Consider the following 14686-nt stretch of genomic DNA (forward strand, 5'->3'; position numbering starts at 1 on the left):
GCCCGACTACTACACTTCGAAAAAAACTTTTTCTACGGATAAATCTTGACTCATCGGATGAAAGAATCGATTGCACAGTTTACCTTGAGGCGTCGCCGCGACAGATCGAAAGATTAGTGGCTAATCTCTCAGAACTCATCTCCGTCCGGGGAGTTCTGACTCTCACGCTCATCTGGCCGCCGTTCTTTGTCCTCTCGCCTTGTTTCAGTGACGTGACGGACTCCACGAACTACTGTCATGACTTTGTTTCTTTCGTTGCTGGTGAGACTGGCAACGACACTGATGATTTTTCGGCTTCATCAAGTCTGTGGAGGTGAGTAGAACGGCATGGAAAAAACAAAAACGGTCAATGTTGTTAGTAAGAAAGGTCAGAGCTAAAAACGCACTCGTATGCCTTGTAGTTGGTTGTCAAGCAACTTCGTGGTCAGCGTGTTCATCGTCGTGCGGGAAAGGGAAACGGTCGAGGATGATTACTTCATTCAACAACAGTGACTGCTCCTCTTTCAAGTCATCAGAAGACTGTTGGAATACAGATTGTGAGTCTTTTGGTGTTCTGTCAATTTTTTTCCGATATAAGGGATTTTTGAGGCGGAAGAATCAATATGAAGAATGCCGTTGCTATTCATGGGCCATTGGGTACAGTAAACGGATTGGTTCCCTCTCTGGCAATTGATGGTAACACCGTTACATGCACTTCAACGCGCTCAAAGTTTCCGTGGCTACGAGTCGAATTGAAGACCGCTTACTTAATTACAAGCGTCAAAGCGTTTTTTTGGCAAGGATACATCGCGATAGTGCGAGTGGGTAGTAATTTGAAGAATTATGGCAATGCCAATCCACAGTGCGGTCAACGAATAACAATTTCAGCTCAAACGTGGAGTCGAGCTACGTGCTCTCCTCCACTCTGGGGCCGATACATTAACGTGCAAATGCTTTCATCAATACCACGTTATTTAGAAGTGTGTGAATTGAGAGCAACTTACAGTAAGAAAATGATGGAGTAATTAATATATTCAATGTACATGATTAGAACTGGACGTCGGCATTCTCTACAAGGATTCGTCGGTTGCGTCCGGAAAAGTTTACGTGTCTGCTGGGAAAACGCTTCGGTTTCCCGTTCTGTGCGGCGTCAATCCAGATCCAACCAACTTCAATTCACTTCTCAACATTCAATGGAAATATGGCAACAATGGTAACGTGATTCCTTTGTCGTCATCGAATTCTGATGTTACACAATCTAAAATGGAGAATCTGACTAGTCTACATATAAGAAAAGCTCCATCAGATGGTCAATTGTACTCGTGTCATTTTAATTGGATTGACAACACAACAAAAAGTCTTGCGTTCACTCTGCTTATCAACGGTGAACCGCTGCTAGTATATTTGTACACTTTAGGCTGATTGTAAGTGTATGTTTCTAGCTGATTGCAGGTGGAGTGAGTGGTCACATTGTTCTGGATCATGTGGTGTGGGAAGAAGAAATCGAACAGCAGACGATTCTGTAAGAAGACTTCAAGGGAAAAAGTGCACTGGACCTTCAGACGAATTGTGTTTCACGAATATTCCGTGTAAGAGATTAAAGGCGACTTGACGTCATTTGGCAGTGTCTTTTTTTGAAGGCGCTCCCACTCCTTTTCGCCGTAAAGTGACTGCTGAGATAGGAAGCAAGGCTACGTTAGAGTGTAAGGCATCGCAACAAAACGGACTGTCGATGCCTGTCATCGCCTTTGAGTGGTTCAAAAATATGTTAAATGTAACGACACTTTCTAGTTCGTCTGTCAAACTGACAAACGGAGAATACCGAGGGAGTTTTACGTTTGCATCTGTCAAAAGGTCAGACGCAAGGTCATCATACACGTGCAAAGCTCGTGGAAAATATGGTCTCAGTGCACCATCGGCGGAAATGACGCTTAATGTCACGTGTAAGCCACTCATGTTTTTCTATGATTGTATATATATTTTTCGATTGAAGATGCTCCTTATAATATTAAAATATCAGCGGATTCGGAAACGTTTGTGAAAGGACAACGTCTAAATCTAAGATGCAGTGCCAGAGCCAATCCTCCTCCTCGATATTCGTGGCAGAAAAACGGCGTCCAGTTACCAAGGCGATCGTCACAGTTGCTTTTTTCAAGCTTAAAATACTCTGACAACGGTACGTACAAGTGCACAGCGAGCAATTCAGTAGGATCATCTGCATCCAGCGAATTTCTTCTTATTGTTAACGGTATGCTTAGCTATTCTTGTTGATCGTTGTATTGACTAGGCTTTTTAGGACCTCCGGGAGAGTGCACCATTTTGTCAGTTGAAAGTACTATCGGTACTCGCGTGGCTTTGACTGTTCATTGTCTCATCAACAGAAACGCCTCTGTTACTAACTACAGGGTATTCTATAGAGTCTTGTCAGAAGCTTGGTCGTCGATAGTTGTTACAAAAGCTTTACCAATCGAGGTCTCAGATTTGATTCTATTGGCGAAGTACGAATTCAAAGTGAGCGCGGGAAACGAGCATGGATATGGGCCGAACAGCAGCACAATCGAAGTGCAGACAGCTGAAGGAGGTACGTGGCGCTTAGTACACGTATTATGTTGTATTGGTACTTCAACATTCATTTGTTTACAGCTCCGTCTGCTCCTTTGAATTTGGACTCGATGTCATTGACGTCCACTTCAGAGATGATAACATGGAGTCTTCCTAAACATCGGAACGGAATGATTAGAAACTATGTTTTGTTCTATTGGAAAGTTGCCGAAGGAAAGGATTCTTATAACCCCATGATCGCTAATAAATCAAGCACAACTCTTTCGGCGATTCTACGTGATCTTGAAGAGTCTGTCAGATACAACGTTTCGGTGCGTACGAATTTTTAATGATGTTTCTTGAAGATGGGTTTTATTTAGGTTTGCGCCGTCACGATTTCTCAGGGGCCATGTAATAGTATCATAATTAGAGAAAATACAGAAGAGGTTAAATCACCCGGGCCTCTAAGTGAAGAAATAGACGAGTGTCCTGGAGCGCCTTTGTTTAGCTCTATTGCAGTTGTTTCTACAGTTCTATTTGCCATTACTCTTATCGCCTTGATTTTCTTCGTCGTGATGTATGTTCGACTTCAAAAGATGCTGAAGAAGTCCTCCTGTACTGGTGACAAGAAAAATATTTACGAAATGCCTAGCAAAGTGGACGGTAAAGGGGACATCGTGCCTCATCCAATGAGGCAGTCGAGCGCATATGGAGAAACAACAACTTTCAAGAAACAAAACGGTATTTCATTAGGTAATGACTGGGTTTATTAGATAATTCTTTTTGTAAATGTAGCTGATGATTCTGCTGACCGAACGTATGCAGAAATTGGTATGCCAAAGAATGTCAATTAGACTGTACTAGCAAACTCTAGTTCTTTTCAATCATTTTTTTGTCGCGTTTGAATTCGTCTTAGCATCCGAACTAGATAAATTGTCAGAGTAAAGTAGTGACTAGTGCTGGCTAGTGATGGTCATTGATTGACAATTGTTTCTTTCGCGCGCGGTCCGACCTCCCGGATAACCCATGGCCATATCGAAAGGAGCGGTTGAGAGGCCCCGCACAGTTCGCCTTGAGGCGTCGTCGCGACGGATCGAAAGATTATTCAGAACTCATCTTCGTCCCGGAAGTTTGGGAGAACTCTGAGTCTCACGCTCATCTGGCCGCCGTTCTTCGTCCTCTCGCCTCGTTTCAGCGACTATCCGACTCCACGAACTACAGAACTACGTTCGAGCATTGTCATGACTTGGTTTGTTTCGTTACTGCTGAGACTGGTAATTGCAGTGGCGATTGTGGGGCTTGATCAAGTCTTTGGAGGTGAGTAAGAGAGTTCGCATGTCAAATGCACTCGTTTGGGCTCTTTAGTCTGGGTACGTAAATGAACGAGTGTTTCCGCTTCTTCCGATTTTACGAACATCTATGAAAATAGCTTATATGTATGGGTTTAGAGAAAAAAGTGACTTTGAACGCAAGAATGCTCAAATTTAACGTTGCACAAGAAACATCTGATGCTTCGGAAAAAATTTCCTACGCCAGCGCAGTGGATGGTCAAATGGGGCAAGAATCAACAGATTGCGCCAATTCTGCTCAAGCTCCTTCTAATATTAAATTTCTGTGGTTGACAATTAATCTGGGTGATCTCTACTCTGTAAGCAACGTCAAAATGCTATCTCGCGAAGAATTTGGAACAGAGTCTGAGATCTACGTGGGAAAGAGCGCTATCCAAGCAGACGGAAGTGTGGATCCAAGCAAAGATTACAAATGTGGTGATAAATACCCTATTGGTAATGCTTCAAAGAATTTTACTGACTTTCCTTGCTCTTCCGTTCATTGGGTTCAATACGTTACCATTCACCGTCCTGTTACTACTAGCCCACACAAACATCTGCACGTATGTGAAGTTGAGGTGTATTACAATGAGAACGAAGGTACGGTAAACGTCTGAGCGTGATGCCATTAAGAATAGGAGGATTCCAATTTAGATGACGGTGTCATCTTAACCAATGGCATTTTTCCTATTACATCTGTTGGTGAGATTGCGGTGTGTGGTTCATCCAAAGGAGACTTTGGCCCAACATGGAAGTTTCCTAACAAAACGAATGTTTCGACACAGAGTTCGGCAGAAATTCAACAAACAGAGAATTCACCAGGATTCAAACAACTTCGTCTGAATAATTATCCAAATTCCGTCGGCTCAAATGGCAACTACGAATGCGTGTACACAGCAAACGGCATGATCAAAACAAAATCGGTCAATGTCATTAGTAAGAAAGTCAGAGCTAAAAATCCGCTCACTTACTAATAGGTATACCTCGTAGTTGGTTGTCAAGCAACTTCGTGGTCAGCGTGTTCATCGTCGTGCGGGAAAGGGAAACGGTCGAGGATGATTACTTCATCCAACAACAGTGACTGCTCTTCTTTCAAGTCATCAGAAGACTGTTGGAATACAGATTGTGAGTCTTTCGGTGCTCTGTCAATTTTTTTGCGATATGAGTGATTTTTTGAGGCGGAAGAATCAATATGAAGAATGCCGTTGCTATTCATGGGCCATTGGGTACAGTAAGAGGAATGGTCCCCTCTCGGGCAATTGATGGTAACACCGTTACATGCACTTCAACGCACTCAAGGTTTCCGTGGCTACGAGTCGATTTGAAGACCGCTTACTTAATTACAAGCGTCAGAGCGTTTTTTTGGCGAGGATACAACGCGATAGTGCGAGTGGGTAGTAATTTGAAGAATGATGGCAATCCCAATCCACAGTGCGGTCAACCAATAACAATTTCAGTTCAAACGTGGAGTCGTCGAGCTACGTGCTCTCCTCCACTCTGGGGCCGATACATTAACGTGCGAAGGCTTTCATCAAAACCAAGTTATTTAGAAGTGTGCGAATTGAGAGCAACTTACAGTAAGAAAATGATGGAGTGATTAATATATTCAATGTACATGATTAGAATTGGACGTCGGCATTCTCTACAAGGATTCTTCGGTTGCGTCCAACATAGTTTACGCGTCTGCCGGGCAAACGCTTCGGTTTCCTGTTCTGTGCGGCGTCAATCCAGATCCAACCAACTTCAATTCACTTCTCAACATTCAATGGAAATATGGCAACAATGGTAGCGTGATTCCTTTGTCGTCATCGAATTCTGATGTTGGACAATCTAAAATGGGGAATCTGACTAGTCTACATATCAGAAAGGCTCCATCAGATGATCAATTGTACTCGTGTCATTTTAATTGGATTGACAACACAGCAAAAAGTCTTGCTTTCACTCTGCTTATCAACGGTGAACCGCTGCTAGTATATTTGTACACTTTAGGCTGATTGTAAGTGTATGTTTCTAGCTGATTGCAGGTGGAGTGAGTGGTCACATTGTTCTGGATCGTGTGGTGTGGGAAGAAGAAATCGAACAGCAGACGATTCGTTAATAAGATATCAAGGAAGAAAATGTATTGGACCCTCAGAGGAATTCTGTTTCACGAATATTCCGTGTAAGAGATTAAAGGCTCCGTGACTTGACGTCATTTGGCAGTCTTTTTCAAGGCGCTCCCACTCTTTTTCTCAGTAAAGTGACTGCTGAGATAGGAAGCAAGGCTACGTTAGAGTGTAAGGTATTGCAACAGAACGGACTGTCGATGCCTGTCATCGCCTTTGAGTGGTTCAAAAATGGGATAAATGTAACGACACTTTCTAGTTCGTCTGTCAAACTGACAAAAGACGGAGAATACCGAGGGAGTTTTACGTTTGCATCTGTCAAAAGGTCAGATGCAAGGTCATCATACACGTGCAAAGCTCGTGGAAAATATGGTCTCAGTGCACCATCGGCGGCAATGACGCTTAATGTCACGTGTAAGCCACTCATGTTTTTCTATGATTGTATATATATATTTCGATTGAAGATGATCCTTATAATATTAAAATAACAGCGGATTCGGAAACGTTTGTGAAAGGACAACGTCTAAATCTAAGATGCAGTGCCACAGCCAATCCTCCTCCTCGATATTCGTGGCAGAAAAACGGCGTCCAGTTACCAAGGCGATCGTCACAGTTGCTTTTTTCAAACTTAGACTATTCTGACAGCGGTACGTACAAGTGCACAGCGAGGAATTCACTAGGATCGTCTGCGTCGAGCGAATTTCTTCTTATTGTTAACGGTATGTTTAGCTATTCTTGTTGATCGTTGTATTGACTAGGCTTTTTAGGACCTCCGGAAGAGTGCACCATTTTGTCAGTTAAAAGTACTATCGGCACTCGCGTGGCTTTGACTGTTCAGTGTCTCATCAACGGAAACGCCTCTGTTACTAACTACAGGGTATTCTACAGAGCCTTGTCAGAAGCTTGGTCGTCGATAGTTGTTACAAAAGCTTTACCAATCGAGGTCTCAGATTTGATTCTATTGGCAAAGTACGAATTCAAAGTGAGCGCGGGAAACGAGCATGGATATGGGCCAAACAGCAGCACAATCGAAGTGCAGACAGCTGAAGGAGGTACGTGGCGTTTAGTACACGTATTATGTTGTATTGGTACTTCAACAGTCATTTGTTTACAGCTCCGTCTGCTCCTTTGAATTTGGACTCGATGTCATTGACGTCCACTTCAGAGATGATAACATGGAGTCTTCCTAAACATCCGAACGGAATGATTAGAAACTATGTTTTGTTCTATTGGAAAGTTGCCGAAGGAAAGGATTCTTATAACCCCATGATCGCTAATAAATCAAGCACAACTCTTTCGGCGATTCTACGTGATCTTGAAGAGTCTGTCAGATACAACGTTTCGGTGCGTACGAATTTTAATGATGTTTCTGAAGAGATGAGGTTTATTTAGGTTTGCGCCGTCACGATTTCTCAGGGGCCATGCAATAGTATCATAATCAGAATTAGAAATAATACAAAGGAGACCAAAAACGACGCTGATAACAGCTTTGGTAGCAACTCTGGCACTGCAGTTGCTGTGGCTGTGGTTATTGTAATACTAGCCATAGCGGGAATCATTCTTTCCGTTATCATCGTCAAGTGAGCATTGTGCAGAGTAAATAGAGCAGAAGACGATTTTTTACGCGTTTTAGGCGTCGCAGTCAACAGAAGAAGCGTGAAACTTCCGCTATTAAGATGTCCGCAATGGTACGCTTCGGGGATGACGACGACGACGACGACGACGACGAAGATTCGCCTACTGCCGGTAAGAAGAAAGAGTTATTGGCTCTGTTAAGTACTGCAGGATATACAAGTACTTGCTTTTGGTAGCTTCCTTATCAGTGGAGGTGTACGAAGGCAGTACAGCTCTTTTGTCTAGCAATGTCGCTGCAAATTACGAAATTAAATGGTATCGAGGACAGACACGTTTTCCAGGAAAAGACACGCGTTTTCAGCAGCTTTCCCATGGGGATCTTCAGATCACGGCGGTTCGTAGTAGCGATTCCGGTACTTACCGAAGGGCTGTGCACAGCAAGGCTGGAGTTGATGAACAGACCGTTGAGCTTATTGTGAAGCCAGTTGAAGACCAATTGGACGGATTTTCTGGATTGGGTAATAACGGAATTAAGTTCTTTACTTTCATTCCAGATTAAAATATCTAGCAACTGGCAAACCAATTCGCGCAAGGTCAGAAACGCACGAAGTGCAGTTGGATGACTTTCTTGATCACGTCACCGCTATGAATGAGTCAGGGGGGTCTGGATTTACTGAGGAATTTAAGGTCCGAATGGCCTATGACAACGTCCTGTAATCTAATTCCATCTGTAGGAGCTGGAGCAAGCAGGTACTGAGGTGGAACTGACTACTATCGCATCTTCTTCAAATGGGAAAAAAAATCGCTACAAAAATATTCTGACTTGTAAAGTCGTTCTCTTGCACAACGTTATTATTGATGACCTCTACAGATGATCATGCTCGTGTTGTTTTGAAACCTGTGCCCGGCGCTGATCCGCTCAAATGCGATTACATTGCAGCTGCTTATGTTGACGTGAGTCACTTCAATCTTCACTGAACGAGAGAACTCAACTGAATGCGTTTTATAGGGCCATTGCATTCCAAAGAAATACATCGCTTCGCAAGGTAGTACTCAAGTTGAAAGATAACCTCGTAACATCGTTATTCGCATGTAGGGCCAACCAAGAATACGGCGGGAGACATGTGGCGTATGATCTGGGCTGAAAATGTCAAAGTCATTGTGATGCTTACACACTTGATTGAAGGAAGCGGCAAGGTAATCGTTTTCCTTCTGTATTTCACTATCTGTAACTCTTTTATGAGTTCAGATTAAATGCTGTCAGTACTGGCCTTTGGATGTTGGAACAACGCAAAATTTTGAAGGATTTGATGTCACCTTGGAGAGTATTGAACAGTTTGCAGAGTATGACATCAAGTCTATTAGAATCGTCTTGGTAAAGGTTAGAAAGCATGCACAACGTCTTTTTGCTACTGCGGCACAACACAGGCCTTTCTATGTATAGGGAAAAGAAACGAGATATCTAAAACTGTATCACTTCACTGCTTGGCCTGATCACGGTGTTCCAAAATTTTCCACGGGGCTGCTTGGTTTTATTAAGAGAGTGAACAGAGAACTACCTAAGAACTCTGGTCCTATGGTAGTTCATTGCAGGTTTGCATTGATTAGTTTTAGATCAATTTTTTTCTTTCAAATTTCATAAATTTTGTGTCAGTGCTGGAGTTGGACGTACAGGCACGTTTATCGTGATTGATCAGATGCTCGAAAAAATCAGCGAAGGGCTTCCGATTGACGTCTTCAGTGCCGTGAAGTCTCTCAGGACTCGACGCCAAGAAATGGTTCAAGGCGAAGTAAGACTCGTCGCTACTGCAGTATATAACATAAGCCAATGGATTCGCTATAGGTTCAATATGTTTTCATATATATTGCACTACTTGAAGCCGTCTTGTGCGGCAAAACTCAAATTCCGGTGCAGAATCTTCGCTTAGCATTTTCCAAGCTATCTGAAGAAGACGGCAAAGGTCGAAGTGGATTTGAACGCCAGTATATGGTAAATATGAACAGCTTGGGTGTTGCATAGGACGTCACGTATCTTTTTAGGTTTTACAGACAACCAGGGCTAATGTCAACAAGGCTCTGTGCGAGTCCGGGCTCCATCCTACCGTGCAGAAGAAAAACCGATACCCGGAAATTGTTCCACGTGATTTTTTAATACCCCAATCCGCTATGTTTGTTGAGTACAATTTTAGTTGATACTGAGAGAGTCGTCTTGCGTTTGGAGGAAGCCGGATCTGGTGACAGTAGCGCTCTGTGCGTGAATGCGGCAGCTGATTATATCAATGCGAGCTATGTCAATGTAAGCAAAGGTTTTTTGGTCTAGCAGAGAATTACGAAAGTTTTTATCAGGGCTACCGTCGTCAAAATGCGTTTATAGTGACTCAGGGACCGCTGGAAAATACCGTGAACGACTTCTGGAAAATGGTGTGGGAACAGGATACATACACAATCGTCAACTTGACTCAGCTGATTGAAGACGGCAATGTCGGTTGAAAAAATTCGAATACAAGCATCAGTTCATATTATCTGATATAGGAAATGTGCTATCAGTATTGGCCAAAGACAAAAGCTCGCTACGGTTCATATAAAGTTGAAATTAATAGCCAAAATTCTTCTGACTCTTACATCGTGAGGAAAATCAACGTCAGGAAGGTTTGTTGCTAGAACCTTCTCCTCTTCCTATCTTACCTATAATGTAGGGTTCTGAAGTGAGAACGGTTCGTCAGTTTCACTTTACTGCCTGGCCAAATGACGAGTGCCCTACATCAGCAACTCACCTACTTGAAATGATGGCGCAGATTGAAAAATGGCAACAAAAGACAGGCAACAATGTCATCACCGTTCATTGCAAGTGAGTTTTCTGCGCGTGTCTAATGGATGGCTATCTAGAAGAGCGGCTATTTCCATAGCAATGGTATTGGTCGTTCTGGTGTGTTCTGCACTATTGTTTCTGTGATTGAGGAAATGAAGGTGGAGAATGTGATTGATGTATTCTACAAAGTGAAATCGCTGCGCATCAAGAGGCCTGGGGTAGTGCAGAACGTTGTGAGTGTACACTGGCGACCATAAAATTGAATCATTATTCAAATATTTAATTATTATCAGGATCAATATAAGTTCTGCTACAAGGCGATTCTCGACTACACTAAGGGCTTTGATACCTATGCGAATTTCAAGTGACAGCGTTGCTAGTTAGAAACTACTCTGAACTTTGATGTAACTTTTCCTTTTCTCTTCTGTTCACTCAGATAGGCGTTTTTGCTTGTTTCTTGAAGGATAGCATGAGAGATACGCACGGTAATGACTGGGTTGATTGGGTTTTCTGCAAATATGGCAGAAGATTCCGTTAATCGTTGATCGTTTCTTTTCGCACGCCTCTTCGGATTGAAGGGATCGGTTGAGAGGCCCGCACAGTTCAGCTTGAGGCGTCATCGCGACGGATCGAGAGATTAGCCACTAATCTCTCGGGACTCATCTCCGTCCCGGAAGTTTGGACGAGTGCTACACTCTCTTTGTCCTCTCGCCTCGTTTCAGCAACCACCCGACTCCGCGGACTACGGAACTACGTTCGAGCGTTGTAATGACTTGGTTTCTTTCGTTAGTGCTGAGACTGGCAACGACGCTGACGATTTTTGGGCTTGATCAAGTCTGTGGAGGTGAGAGGAAGAACTTTATGGCGTACGCATACGGGTTTAGAGAAGGAAGTGAGTCTGGATGCAAAAATGCTGAATTTTAGCGTCGGTCTGGCAACATCTGAGGGAAATACTTCCTACGCACAGGCAGTGGATGGTCATTTGGGGCAGAAATGGTCCGAGTGCGCCAATTCTGCTCTAGCCCCTTCTCGTCCTGTGTGGTTGACTATTGATCTGGGTCGTCTCTACTCCGTAAACAACGTCAAAATGCTTTCTCGCGGAAATTACGGAAGAGAGTCTGAGATCTACGTGGGAAAGAGCAAGCAAAGGGAAGTATCGACCCAACCAAAGATCACAAGTGTGGTGATAAATATCCTATTGGTGTAGCTCCAACGACTTTGACTGACTTTCCTTGCTCTCCTTCTGGTTGGATTCGATATGTTACCATTCACCATAATGATAATGCAAGCTCCCATGGCTATTATCTGCAAGTTTGTGAAGTTGAAGTGTATTACAACAAGAACGAAGGTACGGCAAACATCTGAGCGCAATTGCCGTTAAGAATAGGGTTTAATTTAGATGACGATGTTACCATAAAAAATCTTACTAGTTTTCCTATTACAAGCGTTGGTGAGATTGCAGTGTGCGGTTCATCCAAAGGAAATTTTGGCCCAACATGGACATTTCCAAATGGAACGAAAGTTCCAATACAGAACTCGTCAGCAATTCAACAAACTAAGAGTTCACCAGAATTCAAACTACTTCGTCTAAATTATCTGGACTCCGTCGTTTTAAATGGCAACTACAGATGCGTGTACACTGCAAACGGCGCCAAGAAAACGAAAACGGTCAATGTCATTAGTAAGAAATTCAGAGCTAAAGACGTACTCAATGACTAATGTATGTATTTCTTGTAGTTGGTTGTCACGCAACGTCATGGTCGACGTGTTCATCGTTATGCGGGAAAGGAATACGGACGAGAACTATCACTTCATCTCAAAGCAGGGACTGCTCTTCTTTCAAGTCATCAGAAGTGTGCTGGACTACAGATTGTAAGTACTTCATTGTTCTGTTGAATTTCTCTTGTAATATGAGCCATTTTTGAGGCGGAGAAATTGATATGAAAAATGCAGTTGCTACTCATGGGCCATTCTCAAAACTCTCCGCCTCACGAGCAATCGATGGCAACGTCAGTTCATGTTCTGCAGCGTATGCGTCATCTTCTCCGTGGTTACGTGTCGATCTAAAGACCGTTTATTTAATTACAAGCGTTGAAGTGTTATTTGATTCTAGTGGAGGAGACGGCGCGGTAGTTCGGGTGGGAAGCAATTTGTTTAATAATGGCAATGTTAAGTGGAATCGTCCTAACTTTCCTAATGGAATAATCAGAAGTTACACGGTGATTTACCAAAAAGCTGCCGCAGAGAAACATGATCTTTATAAAGTCATCGTCGTTAAATCGAATTCTCTTTTGGTGAATCTAACTGACCTTCAAGATTCTGTTTCGTATATTGTATGGGTACGTGTTCTAGTAAGCGCTATTTTGATCCGTATGCATTCTTTCAAATTTAGGTTTGCGCTGTAACGATTTCTCCAGGTCCCTATGAAAGTATAGCAATGACCACCGCACCAGAAGGTTAGACTAGACTACAAATTTACCTTCTATTTTCAAACCATTTTTTTCATTTTTCAAGCACTGAGACCTTTAAGTGAAGAGAGAGAGAAATTGCCTAGAGCCCCTTTGTTTAGCTCTGTTACAGTGGCTTCTACAGTTCTATTTGTCATTACTCTCATCGCCTTCGTTGTCCTCGTTGTGATGTATGTTCGACTTCGCAAGAGGCCGAAGAAGTCATACTGTACGGGTGACAAGACAAATCTTTACGAAATGCCCAGCAAAGTGGGCGGTAAAGGGGACATTGTGCCTCACCCAATGACGCGGTCCAGCGCATATGAAGAAACAACAATACTCAAGAAACAAAACGGTATTTGATAAGCTACTAGAGAATGATGGCCCGGTGTTCACCGTGTTGCCATCATGCAGAGCCTCCCACCGCTTACCGTACGCGAGTGCATAACATAGTGTGACGTCATAGTTTTTATGCTGTCACATATTCACGTTGTCATTACAGCCGTTAGCTACTACTAGTACAGCTCGGTCCTACCTACATACTGTAAATACAGTACTTGCATGATTGCTGTGTTTTCCTAATTAGGCGCTTTTCTGACGTACAGTACAGTGCGTGCCAGCATAAATGGCCACAAAACGCGCGCTAAGATCACTGTAGATCACTCGCTGCAAGACATACAGTGTCACTGTGTGTCAACGAAAATCGCTCTAATGCCTATTTTAAACAGGGATGTCAGTTTGACTTTTGTGGGACGTACTCCCAAAGATTTAAATTTTTTGCAAGTTTAGCGCGCGCTAATTTTGTAAAGGAAAGATCATTTTCAAATTCGCCGATAATAAATTTCTAAACAATGCACGTGAGAAGCCATTTATAGAGTGAGTTTCTTTCTAACTTGATCCCTAACGGAAAAAAATGCATTTCTATTTACGTCACGTGACATCCGTTTCTTTCCACCGAATTACTGTATTGAAAATCAAAGATAATGAAGTTTTAGAAAATGGTATAAAGTGACAGATGAGTTTATGAAAGCCGTCATATGTTGTTTGAAACTGGAAAAAAAACGAACTTTTCTGTGTTCTTAGCAAAACGTATAGAAACGTTGTCTGCGGTGAAATCAAAACCGTTTTCTTACAAAATAGACGTAAATAGAAATGCTAGACTTCATTGGAAATCCTTGATGTGACGATCAAACGTCAAAACTACGCCAAATGTAAACTACGCTCTGAATTCCTCGCGCGCTACTAAAAGTCCCGTTTGGCCATTTATGCTGGCACGCACTGTACTGTATTTGATAATGTGCTCTGTATTTGAGGAGGACCTACGGGTCATATTTCCTGTTACCCGTACACGCGTACATACCCACCCATATACTGTACATGTGACTGGATACTTTTGATTGTGACGTCAGAGCGTGACAATCAAAACTGTCGTTTCGGTTTCTCAGCGCATTTATAACACGGAAAATAGCACAGATCAATTGGAAATAAGGGTTTCTAAGCATTTTTTCCGTTTATGAAAGAAAAAACGCTTTATTCGGGTCGTAAATCGAACAGACATACATACAGACAGACAGACAGACAGACAGACAGACAGACAGACAGACACTTCAGGTCCTAAGATCACGTTTGAGAGAGCCTCCCTCCTTCGTTATACGGGCTCCACCCGTACAACTGCGGTGGTCGGCTCCAATATAGCAAAGGATTCCGTTGACCAAACGTATGCTGAAATTGGTACGCCAAAGAATGATAATTAGACCAAACTCAAGGTTGTTTCAGTCAATTTTTGTTGCGTTTGAATTTGTTTGTTTTGCATCCGTCAAGAACTAGATAAATAGTTAGACTAACACAGTGGTTTTTAGTGATGATCATTGATTATTTCTTTACGCGCGCCTCTTTCGGATC

The 14686-nt window shown here is 42.8% G+C and overlaps 3 protein-coding genes across 4 annotated transcripts; all 3 read left to right on the forward strand.

Annotated features, from left to right (window-relative positions):
• Positions 1-6: 6 nt before the first annotated feature.
• LOC136189944 (uncharacterized) lies at positions 7-3487 on the forward strand. Its single transcript, XM_065978006.1, has 11 exons — positions 7-313; positions 402-536; positions 589-984; positions 1031-1363; positions 1422-1568; positions 1620-1922; positions 1973-2227; positions 2276-2560; positions 2623-2852; positions 2901-3261; positions 3316-3487. Exons 1-11 carry the CDS (start codon positions 238-240, stop codon positions 3372-3374), a joined length of 2580 nt encoding a protein of 859 aa, XP_065834078.1. The 5' UTR covers positions 7-237; the 3' UTR covers positions 3375-3487.
• Positions 3488-3599: 112 nt separating this feature from the next.
• Positions 3600-10875, forward strand: LOC136189934 (receptor-type tyrosine-protein phosphatase S-like). 2 transcript variants are annotated; one of them, XM_065977992.1, is made up of 31 exons: positions 3600-3837; positions 3969-4448; positions 4503-4784; positions 4839-4973; positions 5027-5425; positions 5472-5804; positions 5863-6009; positions 6062-6367; positions 6418-6672; positions 6721-7005; positions 7068-7297; positions 7346-7533; positions 7587-7699; positions 7765-8046; positions 8097-8215; positions 8263-8353; positions 8400-8482; positions 8538-8574; positions 8625-8725; positions 8778-8909; positions 8973-9121; positions 9183-9318; positions 9372-9518; positions 9569-9668; positions 9718-9824; positions 9875-10009; positions 10061-10177; positions 10225-10376; positions 10435-10570; positions 10631-10716; positions 10774-10875. In XM_065977992.1, exons 1-30 carry the CDS (start codon positions 3762-3764, stop codon positions 10703-10705), a joined length of 5328 nt encoding a protein of 1775 aa, XP_065834064.1. In that variant the 5' UTR covers positions 3600-3761; the 3' UTR covers positions 10706-10716; positions 10774-10875. The 2 variants fall into 2 exon arrangements, with proteins under 2 accessions (XP_065834064.1, XP_065834063.1); XM_065977991.1 differs by having other exon boundaries at positions 10631-10875.
• Positions 10876-11459: 584 nt separating this feature from the next.
• LOC136189964 (uncharacterized) lies at positions 11460-14616 on the forward strand. The gene is made up of 6 exons (XM_065978033.1): positions 11460-11685; positions 11737-12018; positions 12075-12209; positions 12264-12676; positions 12730-12793; positions 12852-14616. The coding sequence occupies exons 4-6, from the start codon at positions 12278-12280 to the stop codon at positions 13145-13147; spliced, it is 759 nt and encodes a 252-aa protein (XP_065834105.1). The 5' UTR covers positions 11460-11685; positions 11737-12018; positions 12075-12209; positions 12264-12277; the 3' UTR covers positions 13148-14616.
• The last annotated feature ends 70 nt before the right edge of the window (positions 14617-14686 follow it).

Source organism: Oscarella lobularis, chromosome 8, assembly GCF_947507565.1.
Source record: "Oscarella lobularis chromosome 8, ooOscLobu1.1, whole genome shotgun sequence".
In the NCBI taxonomy this organism is placed as follows: Eukaryota; Metazoa; Porifera; class Homoscleromorpha; order Homosclerophorida; family Oscarellidae; genus Oscarella; species Oscarella lobularis.

Coding starts and splice junctions, on each gene's coding strand:
- LOC136189944 (XM_065978006.1), top strand. CDS start 238: ATGACTTTGTTTCTTTCGTTGCTGGTGAGACTGGCAACGACACTGATG. Junction 314..401: donor GCTTCATCAAGTCTGTGGAG/GTGAGTAGAACG, acceptor TATGCCTTGTAG/TTGGTTGTCAAGCAACTTCG. Junction 985..1,030: donor TGAATTGAGAGCAACTTACA/GTAAGAAAATGA, acceptor GTACATGATTAG/AACTGGACGTCGGCATTCTC.
- LOC136189934 (XM_065977991.1), top strand. CDS start 3,762: ATGACTTGGTTTGTTTCGTTACTGCTGAGACTGGTAATTGCAGTGGCG. Junction 4,974..5,026: donor AGACTGTTGGAATACAGATT/GTGAGTCTTTCG, acceptor TGATTTTTTGAG/GCGGAAGAATCAATATGAAG. Junction 8,047..8,096: donor GGACGGATTTTCTGGATTGG/GTAATAACGGAA, acceptor TAAAATATCTAG/CAACTGGCAAACCAATTCGC.
- LOC136189964 (XM_065978033.1), top strand. CDS start 12,278: ATGAAAAATGCAGTTGCTACTCATGGGCCATTCTCAAAACTCTCCGCC. Junction 12,677..12,729: donor CTGTTTCGTATATTGTATGG/GTACGTGTTCTA, acceptor TTTCAAATTTAG/GTTTGCGCTGTAACGATTTC. Junction 12,794..12,851: donor AATGACCACCGCACCAGAAG/GTTAGACTAGAC, acceptor TCATTTTTCAAG/CACTGAGACCTTTAAGTGAA.